This window comes from Eptatretus burgeri, chromosome 4, assembly GCF_056783735.1.
Source record: "Eptatretus burgeri isolate ZD-2024b chromosome 4, Ebu_testis_v1, whole genome shotgun sequence".
Lineage (NCBI taxonomy): Eukaryota > Metazoa > Chordata > Myxini > Myxiniformes > Myxinidae > Eptatretus > Eptatretus burgeri.
In genome coordinates this window covers 13,561,252-13,581,982 of record NC_140964.1, presented here as the reverse complement: position 1 = coordinate 13,581,982, position 20,731 = coordinate 13,561,252, and the positions used below count along the sequence as shown (strand labels likewise).

General features: G+C 40.2%; 1 protein-coding gene across 1 annotated transcript in view; it reads right to left on the bottom strand.

Annotated features, from left to right (window-relative positions):
* The window catches only part of LOC147027501 (triple functional domain protein-like), a gene marked incomplete at its 3' end in the record, with an annotated part of 489,834 nt that overhangs the window by 356,370 nt on the left and 112,733 nt on the right, over positions 1-20,731 (bottom strand). Inside the window, exons 3-5 of the mRNA XM_085876518.1 lie at positions 20,362-20,476; positions 13,997-14,189; positions 4,228-4,740 (exon numbers count right to left, since the gene is read on the bottom strand). Coding sequence (XP_085732644.1) covers positions 4,228-4,740; positions 13,997-14,189; positions 20,362-20,476 — 821 coding nt within the window. The remainder of the gene's footprint in view (positions 1-4,227; positions 4,741-13,996; positions 14,190-20,361; positions 20,477-20,731) is intronic.

The following is a 20,731-nucleotide window of genomic DNA, read 5'->3' as shown; positions in this document are numbered from 1 at the left end:
ATAAATTCTTCCATGTCACAAACCCAACGTGTCCACTAAGTTTCATCCGAATCCATCCACAACGTTTTGAGATATCCTGAACACAAAAACAAACAAACAAACAGACAGACAAACAAATGAAACAAGCAGTCATAGACTGGTACTTACGAAATCGTCAACTTGACCTCTGACCTTGTCTAATAAAAGCTGTCTCTGGAGAAAGTAGCGACGCAAACCAGAAGTTTCTACGATGATTCTGTACCAACCCATCAAAAATCGTAACGTCGACCGAAGCAAAAATCTCCATTTCTCCACGCAATTATTTAATATTATTTTATTAAAGTCACAAAACCGTAATATTCGGCCATCCACCAACAATCTTTACATAATCCAACGGCTTAGCGAGTCAGGCATGCGACGATAACCTTTATTGGGATAAAAAATTACTTTTAAACACCATCTTTATCGAAAACACCGTCAGCGCGCACACGTAAAACCTTTACGTGACTCAACGATGCCTCTGCTCGAGCGCGCTGCACCACGTGACGAGCCGTGACGCGGCGAGTGAAATATTTTTTATACAATCTTAAAACGTCTCCAAAACATCCGATTTTTAGCAGAATTTCGACAACCGAGTTTTAAACGTCCCAAGCGATAGCAAAAACCGGACAAAATTAAAATCGAAGTTAAAACGAACTCGTAACATCGAGCGAAGCAAAAATCTCCTTTTCTCCACATGAATTTATGGAATTCTGTTTGACCTCACTGTGACCTTGACCTTTGACCGATTTTGATTAAAATCTAATCAGCGCTAGCAATCACCCTCCTGAATCACGTGGTGTAATTTGACATTGGCAGCTTATTCCATTCTCGAGTTATCGTGCCTACAAACACACACACACACACACACACACACACACACACACACACACACACACACACACACACACACACACACACACACACACACACACACACACACACACACACAAACAAACAAACAAACACACAAACAGAGGACGGAAGTCATCAATATACCTACGAAATCTTTAGATTTCGTAAGTAAAAATCACTCAAAGAGCAACACTTGACAAAACAGAACAAAGTAGAACAGCACTCGGTGGAGCGCATACCTCCGCTCGGCTGAACAGTTGACGTTTTGTATCCCATTGATCGACTGGATCTGAACAAAAATCGAATCAGCTTGTTCTTGTCACCCATCCAACTCATCCACATAGTTTTGTCATAACTCGTCCACAACTTTTTGAGATATCATGATATGTATAGTTTTTGGCCCTATCTCTCAATTTTAGAAACAAGGCCAATGTTGACCTTTTGACCTCAAAAATAATTGGAGTTGAATTTAGTGACCTGATATGTAAATGTTGTTCAAATTTCAAGTCAATCGGATGAAAATTGACAATTTTAAAAATTTGGCGGATGTTGACCTTTCCAATTTTTGTTGCTTGACCACCACAGGGATGGTGTCTACAATCTGCAAATGTTTCCAAACGATCAGCTGAACAGATTGGGCTGCAGTTGAGTGGACAGACAAATGGAACAGATCAACATATTTGGAAAAATAATTTGGCCAAGTAACAGACAGACAGACAGACAGGGGCGAAAACAAAGTGCCCTTCCATCTTCCGTGATGAAGATAAATGATAATAATAATAAAAGTATAAAATTTATTCACCATTTTCTCGGAATAAAAGTTTGTTGAAAATTGGATGACGAAAGACCGAATGGCTAATGTAGAAACACGGAAGCAATGTGTGGTGGATGGGCTAATAAGGCTGATTTATACTTACTGCGACTTTACCCTTTAACATTTTGACCAAATTATTAATTAGTCTTCTCTGTATTCTCATAATAAAGGTTTGTTGAAAAATTGATGACAAAAGATCAAAGGGTAAAAAAGTTTTGGCCTGGACAGACTGACTGTGGGAGGAAGGGGGGGTGGGGAGGATGTGATAATGATGCATTCGGCCACACACGAAGAGGGCAGAACCAAAAGCCACATTTACACAACACCCAGAGTTATTTCATGATCAAGGAAAGACAGTAGTTACGGATTAGGAAATTGGGAGAGATGAGGTGAGATAGAAAGGAAAAGGAAGAAAGGCAGATTACGAAGCCATGCAGAGAGGGTAAAAAGCAGTTCATTTAGGCTCCTATTTACACTTTGAATGGACTTCGAATCTCTGGACTTGCCAACTGAATGCTCACAACCCTCCCTTTAATTGCACGTGGCAAAAAAATGGAGTGACAATAAGTGATCCATTATACAGAAGCACGGAGGAATTTTGATTTGTTTTTACTTCGGTAATATTTACATTGGCCTCACGGCCATAAAATTAGAGTAGGTTGAGAAACCATAAACAATTTGCTTATCTTTATTCCAAGAACAAGAAAAAAAAACATGTGGGAAAATCGAAGTAAAGAGCACAGCAATTAAACTTGTGCTTTTTCTCTCTAAAATAGAGTGGTTGAGGAGTGTGGACCATCGGTGTCCAAAAAAATCAATCAGTGATGCTTTCAAATCATCGGCATCTACTGACATAAACTAGAGAGTTCATAGAACACATTACCCCATGGTGTTCAAATTTATATTTCCATTGAAAGTTTCACAAGTTTTTTCAAGACAATAAACTTCAAGTTTAGCATTATTGTAGCAGTCTTGCACACCATCCTATTTAACATGTCCAAGCACTGCGAAACTGGAGGCTTTGGGAAGTGACAAGAACGCGATTTGTGTTCAAGGTAGTATACACTGCACTGGAATTACATTTAAATAAAATAAAGATTGTAAAAGTCATACAAATAAATAAATTCCGGAATCTACCACCATTGATGCAGCGTCTAATACATGACTATCAAACTCATCACATGCCTGTTGTTTGTGTCATTCATGACGTACTTAAAAACAGTAAGCTTCCTGTTTGGAATGATTTTCAATGTTGTTTGACTGCCAGACAGGCAGACAGAGTAAAATAATTCTCTCTCCTCTCTGCGCATTCACCATCCGGGCGAATTCAGACAGAAAAAGTACTGTTAAACGGCAGGTTTGATTTCTACTTCATGTTCTGATTAGTGTTCAAAATATAACGGTCAACTGAAATATAAATTTGGTCCTCAATCAAAACTGATGTTTATGGACAGACGGACAGACATGAACTAATTTCTTAAACACGCTTTTCGCTTCGCGTGTGTGGGGTAATGAAGAAGGCATAATTTTTAATTCAACAAGTATGAAACCTTCATGTTCACAAATCATCAGATTTTCTCTTTTGTAAAGTCAAAAATTAATGATCTATACATAAACACAGTTTGGAGCCCAACCCTGTATGGGATTGTCATTATGTTTGTTTGAAGTCAATCAAGTCAAAAACCATATCGGAAAGTCCTGTTCACCCTGCAACTTCTCGGCGAGTGCTTTTCAAAGCTGCACTTTCTCGCTGGGTCCTATTCAATCAAACTGCACCATCGCTTTGTGGGTTCTGCTCAATCTGCAACTTCTCGGACATTTCTGTTCAACCTTCGCTTTCGCCTTCTCAGTGGATCCTGTTCGACCCGTCATTAAACACCCTGTTGTGGCATTGTTCCAAGAGTGCAATATCTCATCTGTAAATTCTGCAGTAATTCTATTATTATGCTACGCTCCTCCATTTCCACAATTTTTCATTTTCAAAGCTGTACATTGCAGCATGAGTTTTGAAGAACAAGTCATTAATTTTGGCAGAAAGGTTCGTCTTGTCATTGCATACAGACATGTATAAAGGCTAAATATAGCAAATATGCCAAGGGGCAAAGGCAAGGTGACGGCTTAGTCAAAGTACTATCTGCGATACAAGTACAAAAAATTGCACTTTGTCATGCAAACGTAGCAACCTTTACAGGTAAGAATAAACAATGACATGATATGTTATAAGTTTCCACGTTGTTCCAAATCCTTTTCAAACTGGTGACAAATACTTCAAACCCACCAATTCCAACTTTCAGCACGTACTCAATGACATCCTGTTTACAACATTAACTCATATCTTTACGATGTCTGTTCAAACTTTCATCACATGCTCCCATTGTGACCTGTTCAAACTATTGTATACATTCCTCGTATATCCCTGTCCAAACTCATTATGTTCAAATGATACTCTGTAGATACATTAAAGGGCTGTGCACAATAGTAATATTCATAAATATTATGATAGCCAGATCAATGCTTTGCTCCAAACCTTCAGTGCCTACCTTCTGAGCATCCTGCTCAAAAAGACGTAGCTGGAAACACTGGTCCAACTTCAGTTTGCGAACGTGCCACATCTGATGCAAATGTTGGCAAGCCACCCGCAGCCGCTCGAGCCCAGACATCAGTCGTGGAACCAATGATTGAAGGTCTGGATTGCATGCAGGAAAATCTGCACAGTAACCATCGTGATGACCCCGTAACCGTACCAGAAGAGCCTGTACCTCATGCTCCACAGATTGTACTGGAGCTGCCATCACCGTCCGCTTGAGTCTTACATGCTCTTCCATGAGGTACCGCGCCCTCTCAAGGTCGCCTGGAAACTCTCGCCGTGCCAGCACCTCCTGAAGCTCTTCGAGGCGGTTGAGGAGGTGCTGAACCTTAGCACCAAGTTCTTCAGCTGACCGTATCAAATCAATCCAATCTGCATGCCGGTAAGGCAGTGTGCCACCGAAATCTGCCGTGAGTTGCGTGCTGTCAACAAGTCGCGATAGACCATCCACAGAGACCAGAGCTGTCTGTCAGAAATGCATCCACAACAAAAGTCACTTTGGTTATATTTATAACAATTAGGATGAAATGCAAATGATTGCGGCACAACAGATAAAATTTAAAGATTACGGCACAATAGATTAAAAAAAATTCTCCATAATTTTTTAACTCTAGGGTTCATGGATAAAAATTGAGATGACCTTGCATAACACGGGTCCAATGGACCCGGGAACTGAAACAAAGTTAACTTGCAAAATATGTTGTTATTTCCATTTTTATTGTTGTTGTTATGCTTTTATATACAATGTTTCGGTTCATGGATGATATTTACAAAAAAAAAAAAATTTGATCTTGTTATTTGAAGAAAACCAAAAACACTATTTTATTTATAATGTTTTATTTATTTACATTTTTCATGTTTTTATTTTATTTTTATTTTTTCTACACAAAATTGCAGCTAGTATTGGAGTATTTGCTCAAAACAAAAAAAATGCTCAGAAAATGTCAATTCACTGATTGTTTTTTTTTGACATTCTGTCAGTGGGCTTTCCATCAATAAAACAGGAAATAAAAGAAAGTAAAATACTGGGGAAGCCTGGGGGGAAATAATTGATAAACAAGCTTGCATTCTCGAATTTCTAACACCAGCAGAGTACCCCTGCCCTCCTGGCGGTCTTGTTCCAAACATGCAACATGTTCTTCTGATGCATACCTTAATTTGAGTGGTGTATAGGAAAAAAAAATAACCTGGGTTACGTGCGTAAAACAAAAACATACCCACTGCTTATAATTGAAAACAGCTCACGACACTGGAAAACATGGGAACAGGAATACTGCACTGTAAATGAGACTCAATATTTTTACAATGACATGATCTAAATGAATAAAAGGCAATGTGTGTGTGTGTGTGTGTGTGTGTGTGTGTGTGTGTGTGTGTGTGTGTGTGTGTGTGTGTGTGTGTGTGTGTGTGTGTGTGTGTGTATGTCGTTGATTGGTATCTACATATGGGGGTTTCAAAAAGTGAAATGGATCCACATAAGATTCAAAATGTGATGACATGACATTATATATATATATATATATATATATATATATATATATATATATATATATATATATATATATATATACATATACATATACATACATATATATACATATACATATATATATATATATATATACATATATATATAAATATATATATATATATATATATATATATATATATATATATATATATACGTATATACATATATACATATATATATATATATATATATATATATATATACGTATATACATATATACATATATATGTATATACATATATATATGTATATACATATATATATATATATATATATATATATATATATATATATATATATATATATATATATATATATACATATATATATATATATATATACATATATACATATATATATATATATATATATATATATATATATATATATATATATACATATATATATATATATATATATATGTATATACATATATATATATGTATATACATATATATATATATATATACATATATATATATATATATATATATATATATATATATATATATACATATATATGTATATACATATATATGTATATATATATATATATACATATATATATATATATATATATATATATATATATATATATATATATATACATAAATACATATATATGTATATACATATATATGTATATACATATATATATACATACATACATATATACATATATATATATATATATATATATATATATATATACATACATATCTGAATACATATTGTGCCATTAAAACCACTCACATTGTTGGCATTTCCCGACAAGGGAGGTGTCGCAGGGGGCCCGACTGGTACTGCTCTTTTAACACTCCGAGTTCTCTTAGTTCCTCATCGATGCATGCGTTGTTTCAGCAACACCCTTCTTGTTGCATTGCCTAAATCCACACTTATTCCTGCTCACTTATACTCCTTTCTTTCTCTTTTCTCCTATTTGAGGCACCGCATTCCTGAGGTGGTGCAACCACACTCTTCCCTCCAAGACTTCAATGTGATAGTGCACCACCATCTTATCCCATCCTCATTTATACCCCAATTAACCCTTCTGTATCCATTATCTCTTCCTCCCAAGTCATTGTTACTCCCCTCTCCTCTCTCACCTTTCTTTCATCATTGATTCCCTTGCTTGCTAAACACACCTGTTGTCCCACTGTTTATGCATTGCCTTTCTTCCCTCTGTCACATTACCATCCTGCTCTTCTCCGAGTCTAGACTTTGTATCCAAAAAAACCTTGTCGTTTTGCTCCACCATAATTCACAACCTCCCCGGGCTGGTCACATCTCCAAAGTAATCGTCAGGATCACTCGCTCCTTTGGGATAACCTTGAGAGCTAAGTCCATTCTTGAGTGATCTCATCTCATAAAGGTGTAAAAGGCAAACACTCAGTGTGCTCAAGAATGTGACAACTCGTTGGGCTGGAGTTATGGTTTTACCTTATTCTCCTGTAGGTGCTGGAAGTCTTGGACCATCAAGGTCAATGGCATATTTCAGTAAAAGGCTGGGGAACAAAGCCTTATCCTTTCTCATCGCAGACAGTCCATACTGTCCCACCTCACATTCCTTCTGGTCTTGCCTTTTCTATATCATCTGTCCTTTTCCTCTCCAGTTTACACATATTCACCCAGATAGATACCCACGTCTCATTCCCGTCCCCAAATCTAAGCTTTCGAATTTGAGTTGAGGAGTGCAATGAGAAATGGGTTTCTGGATCAACGTTCACTTACTTACGCTGTTTCTATTACTCTCGTGAATCAACTGCCATGGGTTTGTGCTCTCATGCTCTTCCCTCCATCCCTTTAAGATAGCTTGCTCACTGCCATATTGATTTGTATCTCCCATATGTACCCACAAGCTATCATATTATTTCCAATTGTTGCACCCACTCTCCACTTACAGTCCATTCCGACTCACAATGGTGATGCATGTCTATTTGTTTCTTGTCTGTCGGTTTCTTTCCACCACTTTCTGGTTTGTTTATCTTGTGACATCTGTGACTCGGCTCTCTCGTGAGCCTCCACCTTTGTGGATAAATAATGATAATAATAAAAAAAAACTGAATCTCACATCATTACCGAGCATCTGTGCCGCCAAAGCAGTCTCCTGGGCTATTGGGCACAATCCTGGACGGGTCACCACTCCAATGCAGGATTCTCAAATTCCTCGATCATCCCAGCAAGCTGGTACTCATTTTGCCAACCTCAGAAAGATGACGGGCTGAATCAACCCCACCTGGTATTAATTTAATGGCCAAGCAAGGACTTGAACTCAGGACCTGACATCAGGACATTAGAGGGTCCCAATTCCACCACCCTATCGATGAAGCCAACACCAGGCATATCATTAATAAACTTCCCGTCAAGTTGTTTTTTTTGGCAAATAATGAAGTTGTTAATTTGATTTTATGAACTAAAAAAAATAAAAATCCTTTAATTTTTATTGTTTATTTGCACACATTCTGACACCTGACTCAATAACGACAGGGCATCGCTGAGCTTTTCACGAGTTCTGCACATCCTGCTTCCGGTGCGCAAATTGCTTCCATTTTATACAACAGCCACAAAGCCATTTTCCAGAGAGAGACACTTTGTGATGTGCTGATCAAGAACTGTGTGTCTCTCTTCAAAGAGAGAAGGGCAGACAAAACGGTTTGTTTCTCCTCAATGTTCACACGAATAAGAGACTGAATGACATAAATTGATGAGGCTATCGATCTTGTCCAACATCAAGGAAACTGTAGGGAAATTAATGGATTATTATTGGAACATTTTGCCGCCCAATTCATTTCTGCCAAGGTCCATCTTTTCCCACCCAGAGAATGTATGACTTTTCTCTAAGGTGTGTGCGAACTTTGAAATGTAGGGAGCACGATTTGCCATTCTCACGTGCGATGACATGCTGCAGCGCGACCTCCGTCATGCTTCTTGGAAAATGTTTGTCGCCAAAACCCTCGGGACACACCGGAATCGATGCAGATTTAAAAATTGGAACAATGCTTGCGGCTGAAACGTATATTCCGAAGCACGTAAATAAACATCATTTATCGTCAGAGATCAAGACAGGTGGGTGCAAGGGGATCAGGATAAGACGATGGTTATGCAGAATGCTGTTGGTGCTCGAAGATGTTGAGAAAGACAGATCCGTCTTTCTCCAAATCCTCAACACGATCACGTATGGCGAAATAAAATGTTTCCACGCATCATACCGATGGGCTGCAAAGTTAGAAAAGAAAAAAAAAATGAAATAAAAAATCATTAGAATAAAGAGTACAGTACTATAAGAGAAGACGACACAAGTCCAAAGTTGCCAGAATTCACAAAGTTGGCAGAGATGTATATTTATTTATTTATTTTACTTCCACTTATCATGGTGACATGACTTAATGCTTTCAACTGGCTGTGACTCCGGTGCATCACCACTGCGACTGAGTATGGGGGCACAGCTGTACCACTGATGCAATGCCCCTGTTACCAGCATGCAGGTACTCATTTTGCCAACCACGAAAGGACGACAGACTGAGTGAACCTTACCTGGTGTTAATTCAACAGTCTGACAGGGGCTTCAATGGCCTGACAGGAGCTTGAACTCAAGAACCTAGGATCTTAAGCCACCACCTTAACCATTAAGAGAACACCAGGCTTATAAAATGTCTTAGAGCAAGCTCAAGTTCAATGCAGGAGGAGGCCATTCAGCCCGTAAATGCCTGTGCTATGGTTGCCAACCGATGGTGGTTTGTCCGTGCTCTATCCTTTTTTAATTTTGAGTGTCAAACAAGGAAGCAGCACACACCATTTTTGAAGTCTTTGAAATGACTCGGCAGGGTCGGGTTGAAGCCACTGACCTTGCAGAGTCAGAGTGGATGCTCAAAACCATTATACCACAGAGTGTGAGTTAATAGCACCACATCTAAAACTAGAACTGCACTTTGTGGAGCACATACCTCCTCCAGGCTGAACTGTTTACGTTTTGCATCCCTCTGATAGGCCGGATCTGCATCCTGACCTAAACCAAAATCTAAATGGTTTGTTATTGTCACCTCCCCAACTCATCCACCAAGTTCTCAATCTCCAACTTTTTGAAATACCGTGCTACATATCGTTTTAGGCTCCATGTTTCAATGATGAAGAATCACTTAAAAAAAAAAAAAATTAATTATTATATCTGGATACGAATATTCACCAAAAATTTAATAATTTCGTCCTTATCACACACCCAACATGTCCACCAATTTTCGTCCGAATCCGTCCATAACTTTTTGAGATATCCTGCTCACACACAGAGACACAGACAAACTTACAGGGGTGCAAACATAACCTCAATCCACCTTAGGTAGTGGAGGTAATGACACCGTTGGATGAATCAATGTTTTAAGATAAGAATCCAAGAACCACTCCAGCAGCAAAGAGTGCAAATACAATACATTCAGAAAGAATTCACACCCCTCAACTTTTGTCATATTTTGTTGTGTTATGGCCTGAATTTACCAGAGAGTTGGTGTCAAAGCCACCCAATGCTCGCCTGTTTATACATTTATCGTTTTTAAAAGACTAGTCTAACAATTAATATTTTTTATAAAGCATTGCAGTGAAGTCTGATCCAAATAATTTTAAAGCAATATATGTATTTGTATATTGTAATCAGTAACAAGAGCGCAAGTGAGCACAATATACGCCCGAACAAGAAGGTATATACAGAATTGTGCTACTACATGGAAAACAGCATCCTGGTTGCCATGGCAACCTCTTTAGATGACGAACGTACGTCGCGACACACCGTCGCCACAGTCTGCACCTATGCACCAGATATGAAACGTGAAAGTTGAAAACTTTGGGAGTTAGAGTGGACAGGAACGGATGGAAAACAGCATCCTGGTTGCCATGGCAACTAATTTAGATGACGAATGTATGTGACGACACACCGTCTCCACAGTCTGTACCTATGTACCAAATATGAAACGTGAAAGTTGAAAACTTTGGGAGTTAGAGTGAGGACAGAAACGGATGGAAAACAGCATCCTGGTTGCCATGGCAACCACTTTAGATGACGAACGTATGTCACAACACACCGTCTCCACAGTCTGTACCTATGTACCAAATATGAAAAGTGAAAGTTGAAAACTTTGGGAGTTAGAGTGCGGACAGGAACAGACGGACGGACGGACGGACAGACGGACGGACGACCGGTATCACATTATACGCCCTGATATATATCGGGCGTATAAAAAATAGTGTGGTAGATAAAAGCATTAGAAAGGAAAAAATAACTTGCACCAAAACTTTAACAATTTCACGCTCGCGCTGACGCCGGGGGTATCGCTATAGCTCTCTGTTCTTCGAACAGGCGAGCTAAAAATGGATGAAATTGAAAATTTTCATCACCAATTCACACAAAATACCCCATTATGAAAAAGTAAAGACAAATTTTTCGAATTTTTTTTGCAATAATTACGAATTATAATTAACCAGAGAATTGGTGTCAAAGCCAACCAATGCTCGCCTGTTTATACATTTATCGTTTTTGAAAGACTCGTCTAATAATTAATATTTTTTATAAAGCATTGCAGTGACGTCTGATCCAAATAATTTTAAAGCAATATATGTATTTGTATATTGTAATCAGTAAAAAATAGTGTGGTAGATAAAAACATTAGAAAGGAAATAACTTGCACCAAAAACTTGAACATTTTCACGCTCACGCTGACGCTGACGCTCACGCTCACGCCGGGGGTATCGCGATAGCTCTCTGTTCTTCGAACAGGCGAGCAAAAATGAAAAGCTGAAAAGTCTTGAGTCAATAAGTATTCAACTCCTTTGCTATGACGCTCCAAATTGAGCTCGGGTGCATCGAATTTCCTTTGATCATCCTTGAGATGTCTCTACAACTCTTGATTGGAGTACACCTGTGGCCAATTTAATTGATTGGACGTGGTTTAGAGAGACACACACTTTTCCATATGAGGTCCCATGGTTGACAGTGCATGGCTGAGCAGAAACTCGACCATGAAGTCCAAGGAACTGCCCATAGAACTCTGAGCTAAATTTGTGAGGAGGCATTGATCTGGGGAAGGGGAAACCAATTCCAGAGTGTTGATAGTTGCTTAGAGCACAGTGAGCTCCATCATTAGGAAATGGAAAGAATATGGAACTAACGAGACTCTTCTTAGAGCTGGCCGTATAACCAAACTGAGCAAGAAGGACCTTGGTCAGGGACGTGACCAAGAACCCACTGACCACTCTGACAGAACTACAGAGTTCCTTGGTTGAGAGAGGAGAATCTGCCAGAAGCACAACAGTCTCATCAACACCTCACAAAACTCAGCTTTATGGGAAAGTGGTCAGACGGAAGCCACTCATGAGAAAAAGGCACATGACAGAATGCCTGGAGTTTATAAAAAAAGGCATGTGAAAGACACTGAGAGTACGAGGCAAAATATTCTGTGGTCTGAGGAGATGAAAATTGAACTCTTTGGCCTGAAAACAAAGCGCTAAATCTGGTGGAAACCATGCACAGCTGATCACCCATCTAACACCCCATCCTGACTGTGAAGCAATCATGAATCATGCCATGCGGATGCTTTTCAGCAGCAGGGACTGGAAGACTTGCAATGATAGACGGAACAATGAATGGAGTCAAATACAGGCAAACCTGCTTCAGAGTGCAAAATCCCTCAGATTGTGGCAACGATTTACGTTCCAACAGGACAATGACCCCAATCGTACATGGAATGGCTTCAGAACAAGAATGTGAAAGTCCTTGAATGGCCCAGCCAAAGCCCAGACTTGAATCCCATTTAAGATTGCTGTTCGCCGACGCTCCCCAAACAACTAGACAGAACTTGAGCAAATCTGCAAGGAAGAATCGGAGAAAGTCCTCAAATCCAGATCTGCAAAGCTGATACAGACACACCCAAGAAGACTCGAAGGTGTAATCGCTGCGAAAGGCGCTTCCACAAAATAGTGACTCAGGCAGTTGAATACTAACTGACATTTCAGCATTTCATTTTTAATGAACTTGTAAAAATTTCTAAAAAACAGGTTTTCACTTTGTCATTGTGGGGTATTTTGTGGAAATTGGTGACAAAAAAAAAAAAAATTCAATCCATTTTAAATTCAGCCCGCAACACAACAAAACGTGACAAAAGTCGAGGGGGGGTGAATACTTCCTGAAGTCACTGGATACGAGTGAAGCTCGATGACAGGTATTCATCTTCTTTCCTGTATGTACCCCTTTGCACAAGTCATAATGCAATCCGTAACGTACACAAGATAGTCTCTCGAGCTTGGTCTTTACAAAGAAAAATAATAAAAGGAGCGAGTTTGCACTTGGATTTGCAGCCCAAATATAAGAAACAAAAAGTTTCGGTGGATCGCCGGTTGCGAGTGTGAATGTGAAGTTGATGAAAGTGCCATTTTTCTCGTGGAGAATGCTCAGTAAGGGTGACGAAGACAGAACGAGAGAGCTCGTCTTGTGTGGGAGAACAACAGTGACCGGAGTGTTATTCACAAGGCCTTCTCTGTTGGTTCCTATAGAACTTTGCACAAGTTTTTTTTTTTTTTAATGAGATCTTTGGCTTCAGATTCCATGAGCAATTGCGCTCCCACTCAGGATCCTTTACTTTGCGGGAAAGGTCTTTCCAAACAACGGATGCTGGAAACAATTATTATTTTTTTTTTTTTCTTGCTGGATCTCATTACTTGAATGTTTGTTTTCTTTTCAGAGCTCAAACGATTTCTACTGTGCAAGACCAAAATTAAAGAAACGCTCCAACGAGCCGTCCAACTGGAATAATACGAGTCATCAGGTGGGATTAATTTTTGGAGAGTGTTAAAGAGCTTAAGTTACGCACACATTCGGAGGGACGGAGGATAAAATGAGAATAAAAAAATTAACAGGGAGGGAGGGAAGGGATAGAAAGGAAAGGGGGTGTGTAGGAGTGGGATGTGAAGGGTAAAAAGCTTTTGATGAGATCGGATGAAGGGGGATAATGGTGGAAAGGTAGGAGGGGGGGGGAATAAAATAATATGTATGTAGTATATAAGAAAGATGCAGGAAGGTGTGGGACAAAAATCCTCCATATTTATGTATGCAATAAGTAGACAGCATTGCTCAATGTCAAAGAGTAGAACCATATTGTTTGAGTTGAATCCAATAGCAAACTTCACAAGCATCCTCCACAGCGCTCGCTACCTCAAACTCGAATTTGGAGCTGCCGAAGTTGGTTTTTTGTTTCTGCCAGAAGTTGTCAGGCTTAATGATGAGAGCGCCATGGACGTTGAGGTGCAGGGCATCTTGCAGGGCTTTCAGCAACACTTTGGCCCACTCCCACTTGGAGCCACGTATGTCCACAATCACTGTAAAGCCCTTCTTCATCACGTCATCACTGCAGGCACACATGCACCACACTGTATCACAGGAGCACACATGCACAGTTTTTCCATGAAGTTGTAAATTTAAACTACTGGTGGAGTATACGACGAGCCGAGCATGCTACATCAGAGAGCAGGCCACATTTGAGATGGCAGGATAAGTGAAAGTTCTCCACGAAACTTTCATGAACAATTTCAGATTAACTTTATATCACAATAAGCTGGCCAGTGGAGCAGTTGAGGAGGAACAGCAACACAAACATGCTTTGAAAATAACAACTCTGTTACTCATTTATGAAGGAAGACTATCAGGAGTCTGTGAGAACTTCAAAACCACAGTTTTGAGGTTCTGAAAGAATCTGAGTACTCTCCTCTGGGCTGGAAAGATAGCTCAGAAGTAATGTACTCACCTATGACTTGTCATTATTGTGTGGGCTTGCGACCAGACTCGACTACTAGTTTTCACCTGATGCTTTGTAGGCAGGCCGTTGCATCAATGAGTGCAGTCCTTCAGATGGGACATCCTGTCTACCAGCATTGGCTGCTGGGAACGTTAAAGATGCAACGATGACTTTTGCAAAGAGGAGACGATTGTCGCAGGGGCTGCGAACAAATTCCGAACTCATGCCCTTGTCTATAGACGGAACTGCATCAGCAACATACTCATAGTCTGAAAACCGATGGAAGCAGGAGTCAGGTGCTGCACAATAATTAATTAATTACTGTACAAAAAGTGGGGGTTTTTTTTACTTCTCAGAATGGGGTATTCATTTATACCCTATAGAGCTGTGCGTTTGGGAGGACCGGGCGTAGTGGCGTGCGCCTGTAATCCGGCGACTCGGAGGCTTTGGGTTGGAGGATCACTTGAGGACGGGAGCTCTGCGCTGGGCCACGCTACGAGAGGGTGTAGGGCAGCCCGGAATCATGGCGAACCCCAATCCTTATCCCTGTGTCGTAAGAGGTGACCTGAGTTGCGTCAGGAAGGGCATCCGGCGTAAAACCTGTGCCAAATCAGTATGCGGATCATAACGGATGATCCGCTGTGGCGACCCCTAACGGGAGCAGCCGAAAGACGAACAACAACAACAACAACAACAACAACAACAACAACAACAGAGCTGTGGGTTTGGGCTCATTATGTAATTGCATACATTTTTTTTTTAATATATAAGGGTTTATCTAAACTAATGTAGGAGCTGAATGATGAGACGGCAGTTGGTTCACAAACTAACAGAGGGCAAGAAGGCCTTGTGGATAACACGAGACCAGGAGAAGATGGACATAAACATTGAGAAAAGGAACAACAACACAAACACAGAAAAGGACAAAGAGGAACGGTTGAATAAATATTTACCATACTCAAAACACTGAAAATAAAACTCGCGACAGGTACAAGTCGCAATAAAATGAATGGACAAGACAATTCTGGACGGGATGCCTTATCTTTGGAGGTATATGACTTGGGAGTGCAGAGCCACGTGGATCCTCCGAGAAACCTGAAGCAGAAGTGACTCAAGCAAGTAAGCTTGTGAATGTGATTAGTTTCATTGATCCTAAATAGTTTGTTGTTTAAGAATATAATCCAGAAGTGTGCTCCATCATTTAGTTATGGATACCAGCAGAGTACAAGGCCGAAGGCTATCTCTTGTTGTTGCCTCCACTTTGCATTCTGATGAATGGAATCCAATATTTTTCTTGTTGTGCTGCTTTTGGTTTGTTTTCTTGGCATTGTGAAGCACTTGTTTGAATAGCAATTTAATTTTTGCTGCAAACAATGTATTTTCCTAAACTAAATTGTCTCTTCATATTTTTTTTTTCCAAGAATTATGGCCAAAGTACTAAATATTTTCAAGATCTGAATTTCTCTGTCCCCCACTAAATCGACCATTTCTTGCAACTTTTATTGATGACGTTTTCTTGAATTGAGCCTCTTTCATCGGACGATTTGAAAATTTGCAACACCTCACCCCTTCCCATCCATCCATCCATTGGGACCATACTCTGTGCAGAGCCTTGGTGCTGCCTAAGCAGTCTCCTGGACTATTGGGCACAATCCTGGACAGGTCACCACTCCGACACAGAACCCCCCGCCCCCAAACCCCAAAGGAAGAAAATGCCAAGATGGGTGTTAAAAAATACAACTTTTTTTTTCAAAACTTGATGGAATCGAACAAAACTTGCACAGGCACAACTTCAGGGTTCCCTCAATTAATCCCTGAAAGTTGCAGCTTCCGAGGTCAAATCATCTCGGAGAAGCAGATGATACACTCTCCCATCCATTCATCCATCCATCCATCCAGCTGAGCACACACGTCAGGAACAATTAAAATAATTAATAACGGCAAACTCCTCATTATGATACTGCAAGCCCTGCCAAAGACGACGCTTATCAAAGGTAATCAATTTTTTTTTGGTATAATTAAGATTTTGGTTTAAATCATAATCAAGTAATTTCCAGCCAATGACAAGAACCCAATTTAATTAAAAACAAAATGAACATGAAAATAAAAAAGTCTGACTAATTAAAACAACGAATTCAAATGATAATGATGTCAGCAGGTAAATGATTGCAACGCAAATGAGTATGACGAATATTTGGCAAAGAATATAATGTTGTTTTTTTATTACAACTTATTGGAAAAGAAAAAATGTTAACAAGATTCATGTCATGCAGAATGAAAATCATTTTCTAACTTCATGATTTTTCTGATTCATATTCTGTCTCTGTCTCTGTCTCGATTCCTTCTACAACAACCCCCTCTCAACTCCTCCATCTCTCTCTCCCGACCCATTTCTCCTTCCCAATGCCCCTGTATCGACATTGACCCCCACCCGACCTCTCTGGCAGCCATATCAATGATTTCCATTTGTGAGATCCTTTGAAGGTTTTTCTGACAGAATATCTTGTCATGACGCCATTATGTTCATTAATAAAATATCTTCCCACTCCATACGTTGACCCCCCCCCCCTCTACCTCACTCCCCAACCCCAAACCAAAAATATGATCTCATGAAGCAGCGAAACAATATCTATCTATAATTCCAGCAATGTGTGTGTGTGTGTGTGTGTGTGTGTGTGTGTGTGTGTGTGTGTGTGTGTGTGTGTGTGTGTGTGTGCGCATGACCGCTGTTTCTCAACAACCTCTGGTTCAATCTAATTGAAACTTGCCAGGTATAGTGCTGGGGACCTGAGGATGTACCTTTTCAAGGTTTTATATTAATCGGACAAGTGCTTCCCAAGTTATGGCCATTTATTTACCAACCAATGACAAGACACGTTGCTGCGTAGGCGTGGCCGATGGGGAAGAGAACCTCAGCCGCGTTCCGCGTAAGTGAGGACTTAGTGTATTCGAATAATTTCTCGATTTCTGATGCGCATTTATAGATAAACACAATGCCCCAATCCAGCCATCGTTTACGAGAGCGAAGGAATGGCCTGTGTGGTTGTTTGAATGTTTTTTTTTTTTTTTGCACGTACGTTTTGTTGTGTTGTTTTTTTCTCTTCTCTTCTCTTTTTGTTTTTCCTTGCGATGACATTGCGAAAAGGCAAAATACGTTGGCGCTAATTGAAGAATTGGCCATTAAAACTAAATTGCGAATAATCGTAACTGCGATATGCGAACTTCCGGATAGTGATGACTTAGTGTATTCTAATAATTTCTCGATTTCTTATGCGCATTTATAGATAAACAGAATGCCCCAATCCAGTCGTCATTTACAAGAGCAAAGGAACGGCCTGTGTGGTTGTTGTTTCTGGCACGCGGTTTGAAAGTTTTTTTTGTTTTTTTTGCACGTACGGCCACGCACTCGTAATATAAAATATGAGAAAGCTGGGTAGGTTGTACAGTTCAACATGAGAGAAAATGGACATTTCGGCTGATCTATTGTTGGAGTGGTGTTTCATCCAGAATATACAGTAACATGTCGTGTTGGAGTCATACCAAAGCTTTGCATTTGAACCGAACACGTATTCCCTTCTCGACCAGACAAAAAGAGGGGACATGATTCTGGTGTACCAGATCTTACATGTAATGGTTAAACTGGACCCAGGTGACTTCTTTACCCAACAGCACAACACAAACACCAGAGGACACTCCTTAAAGATTTTCAAAGAAATGAGCCGCCAAGATGTCACGAATAGGTTCTTCTCACATGGGACAGTAGATGATTGGAATAATCTTCCGCAAAGTACTGAAGAAGCCTCCTCTATCCAGACTTTCAAAACCAACCTTGAGAAACATCAGTGCAGGGAAACATTCATTCCAACCTGAACCCTCACACATGCATATTTATCGTAAAGTTTACAGGACACAGTGACAGGGAGCTACAGAAATGATGATGATGATGATGATGATGATGATGATGATTATGATGATGATGATGATGATGACGACGACGATAATTCCAAGCGTACAAGCCGACATCGGTAAAATGGCCATTCTCAGATATAAAAGGCCCCTTTTAATTGACGATAAAACGAGTTGATGTTCCATAAGAGTTCTGGCAGCAATTGGAGGTTTGCATTTGGAGTAATATATTCCTGGTGTTGGCTTAATGGTTAGGGTGGCAGGCTTGGGATCCTCAGGTCTTGAGTTCAAGTCCTGGTTGGCTGTTGAATTAGTACCAGGTGGGGTTAACTCAGCCTGTCATCCTTCTGCGGTTGGCAAAATGAGTGCCAGTTTGCTGGGATAATTGGGCCATTTGAATATCCTATGTCAGAGTGGTGACCTGTCCAGGATTGTGCCCAATAGTGCAGGAGACTGCATTGGCGGCACCGATTCTCTGTACAGCGTATGGTCTCAATGGATTTGGATGGATTTAGAATAATGTCTGCAGAAACACTTTAAGAAAGGCATTCCATATTGTGCAAGGCAATCGTCTGCTTTATATAATACGTCTGCTATTTTTGCGTGCTCAGTGGAGATGCCATTGTCCTCCCTCCCATATCCCTCTCCCCCACTTGCACTCCACCAGCCCCCACTATCACTCAACCCTCCCCCCACCCCCACCATCCCCTCACTCTCTCTCTCACTCCACCTCCTTCCTTCATATCCTCTCTCACTTTAAACAATAGTGACAAAAGACAAATTCATGACATAATGACCATGATCAGGACTGAATGTACACACACATTTACTGAAACTTGCCACATGCAGAACATCGCCTGCCTGGCACGCATATCTATTAATAAAGGGAAAAAGAAAAGAAAAAAAAAGAAAAGAAGGCACAGCCAAATATGGCATTGAACATTCCTTTTACACTCAACAAAAATGGAAACAATGACAAGGAGATGACCTTCGGTCCTTCGCAGCGATTTGCGCAGGCACCTTGCGGTCCAAGTTCCAAGCAAGAGACATGAAACGTGATAAGCTTTCCTAAGCCGAGGTTCACGCCACGTTTCGAGGGAACCGGACTGAACGGCTCATAACATGACAAGTTATAAATTCTGGTCCCAAAGAGGAAGATAACATGAAAAAGCTGGAACATGAAAGTACGTTCACAATGAAGTATTTCACAATCAACAAGAAACAACCAATAATTAATTAATTAATTAATTCATAGCTCAGCTATCATGTGCAGCCTGTGTCTGCTGGTTGAATCATTTTCTGGAGGGTGCAGCTGTGACCTCAGAAGAATGATAGGCAGAGTCGACCCCACCCGGTGTGTTAATTCAACAGCCAACAGGGGGCTCAAACTCAAGAACCCAAAGATCTTAAGCCAGCCTATTAACCGTTAAGCCAACACCAGGCTTTTAGTAACTAAATAAATAAGTAAAACAACGAATTGATCAATTAATCCATGACATTGCACTAGTCATGCACGTGATGTTTCAAGCAAGTGTACGGTAATCAATTTACCAAGACCGGTTCATGAGACGTGACCACTCCCAGCAGACATTGGTTGGAGCATCATTGAATAAGTGTTCACATCTGGCACACATTTACTGAAACGTGACCGGCTGGGATATCTTAATTTATCTGCGCAGTAAATATGGACAAGATGCAGGTTTTGTGATTGTGCTAGCCAATAACGATTCATGGTAAGCATAGGGTTGGGGCTGGGGAAAGGGGGGGAGGGGCAATAAAAACAGCTCAAGATGAAATTATTCAGATCAGAGGTTCATATAGGCCACATTGAGAAGTGCTTGATCAAACTACCGGGAACGGCCAGTTATTTATTCCATACTTGGGAACATGGGAAAGGAACATGAGAAGTTTCTTCATCTCCTCTGGGTTGATGTTCTCACAGCTGCTCTGTGCCGGTAATGTCAGGATGGGACCTCCACGGCGGTCTCGGCCACCTGCACAAACCACAGGGGGGAAAAAAAAATGAAAAGGATGAATGAGGTGAAGCAAGACAACAGTTGGACAGCTCGGTACATACGAATCTATACATTAAAACAAGCGACAAACACATGGACGTGTGACTGAGGACAGAGGTGATGGTGAAACATGCGTAGCAATCCTGAATCGGTATTAACAATGGCGAGCAATGATGAAATGAATGTTTCATTCCAAAAATCAAATTTAAACCTCAGGTGCACAAAAGATAAAAT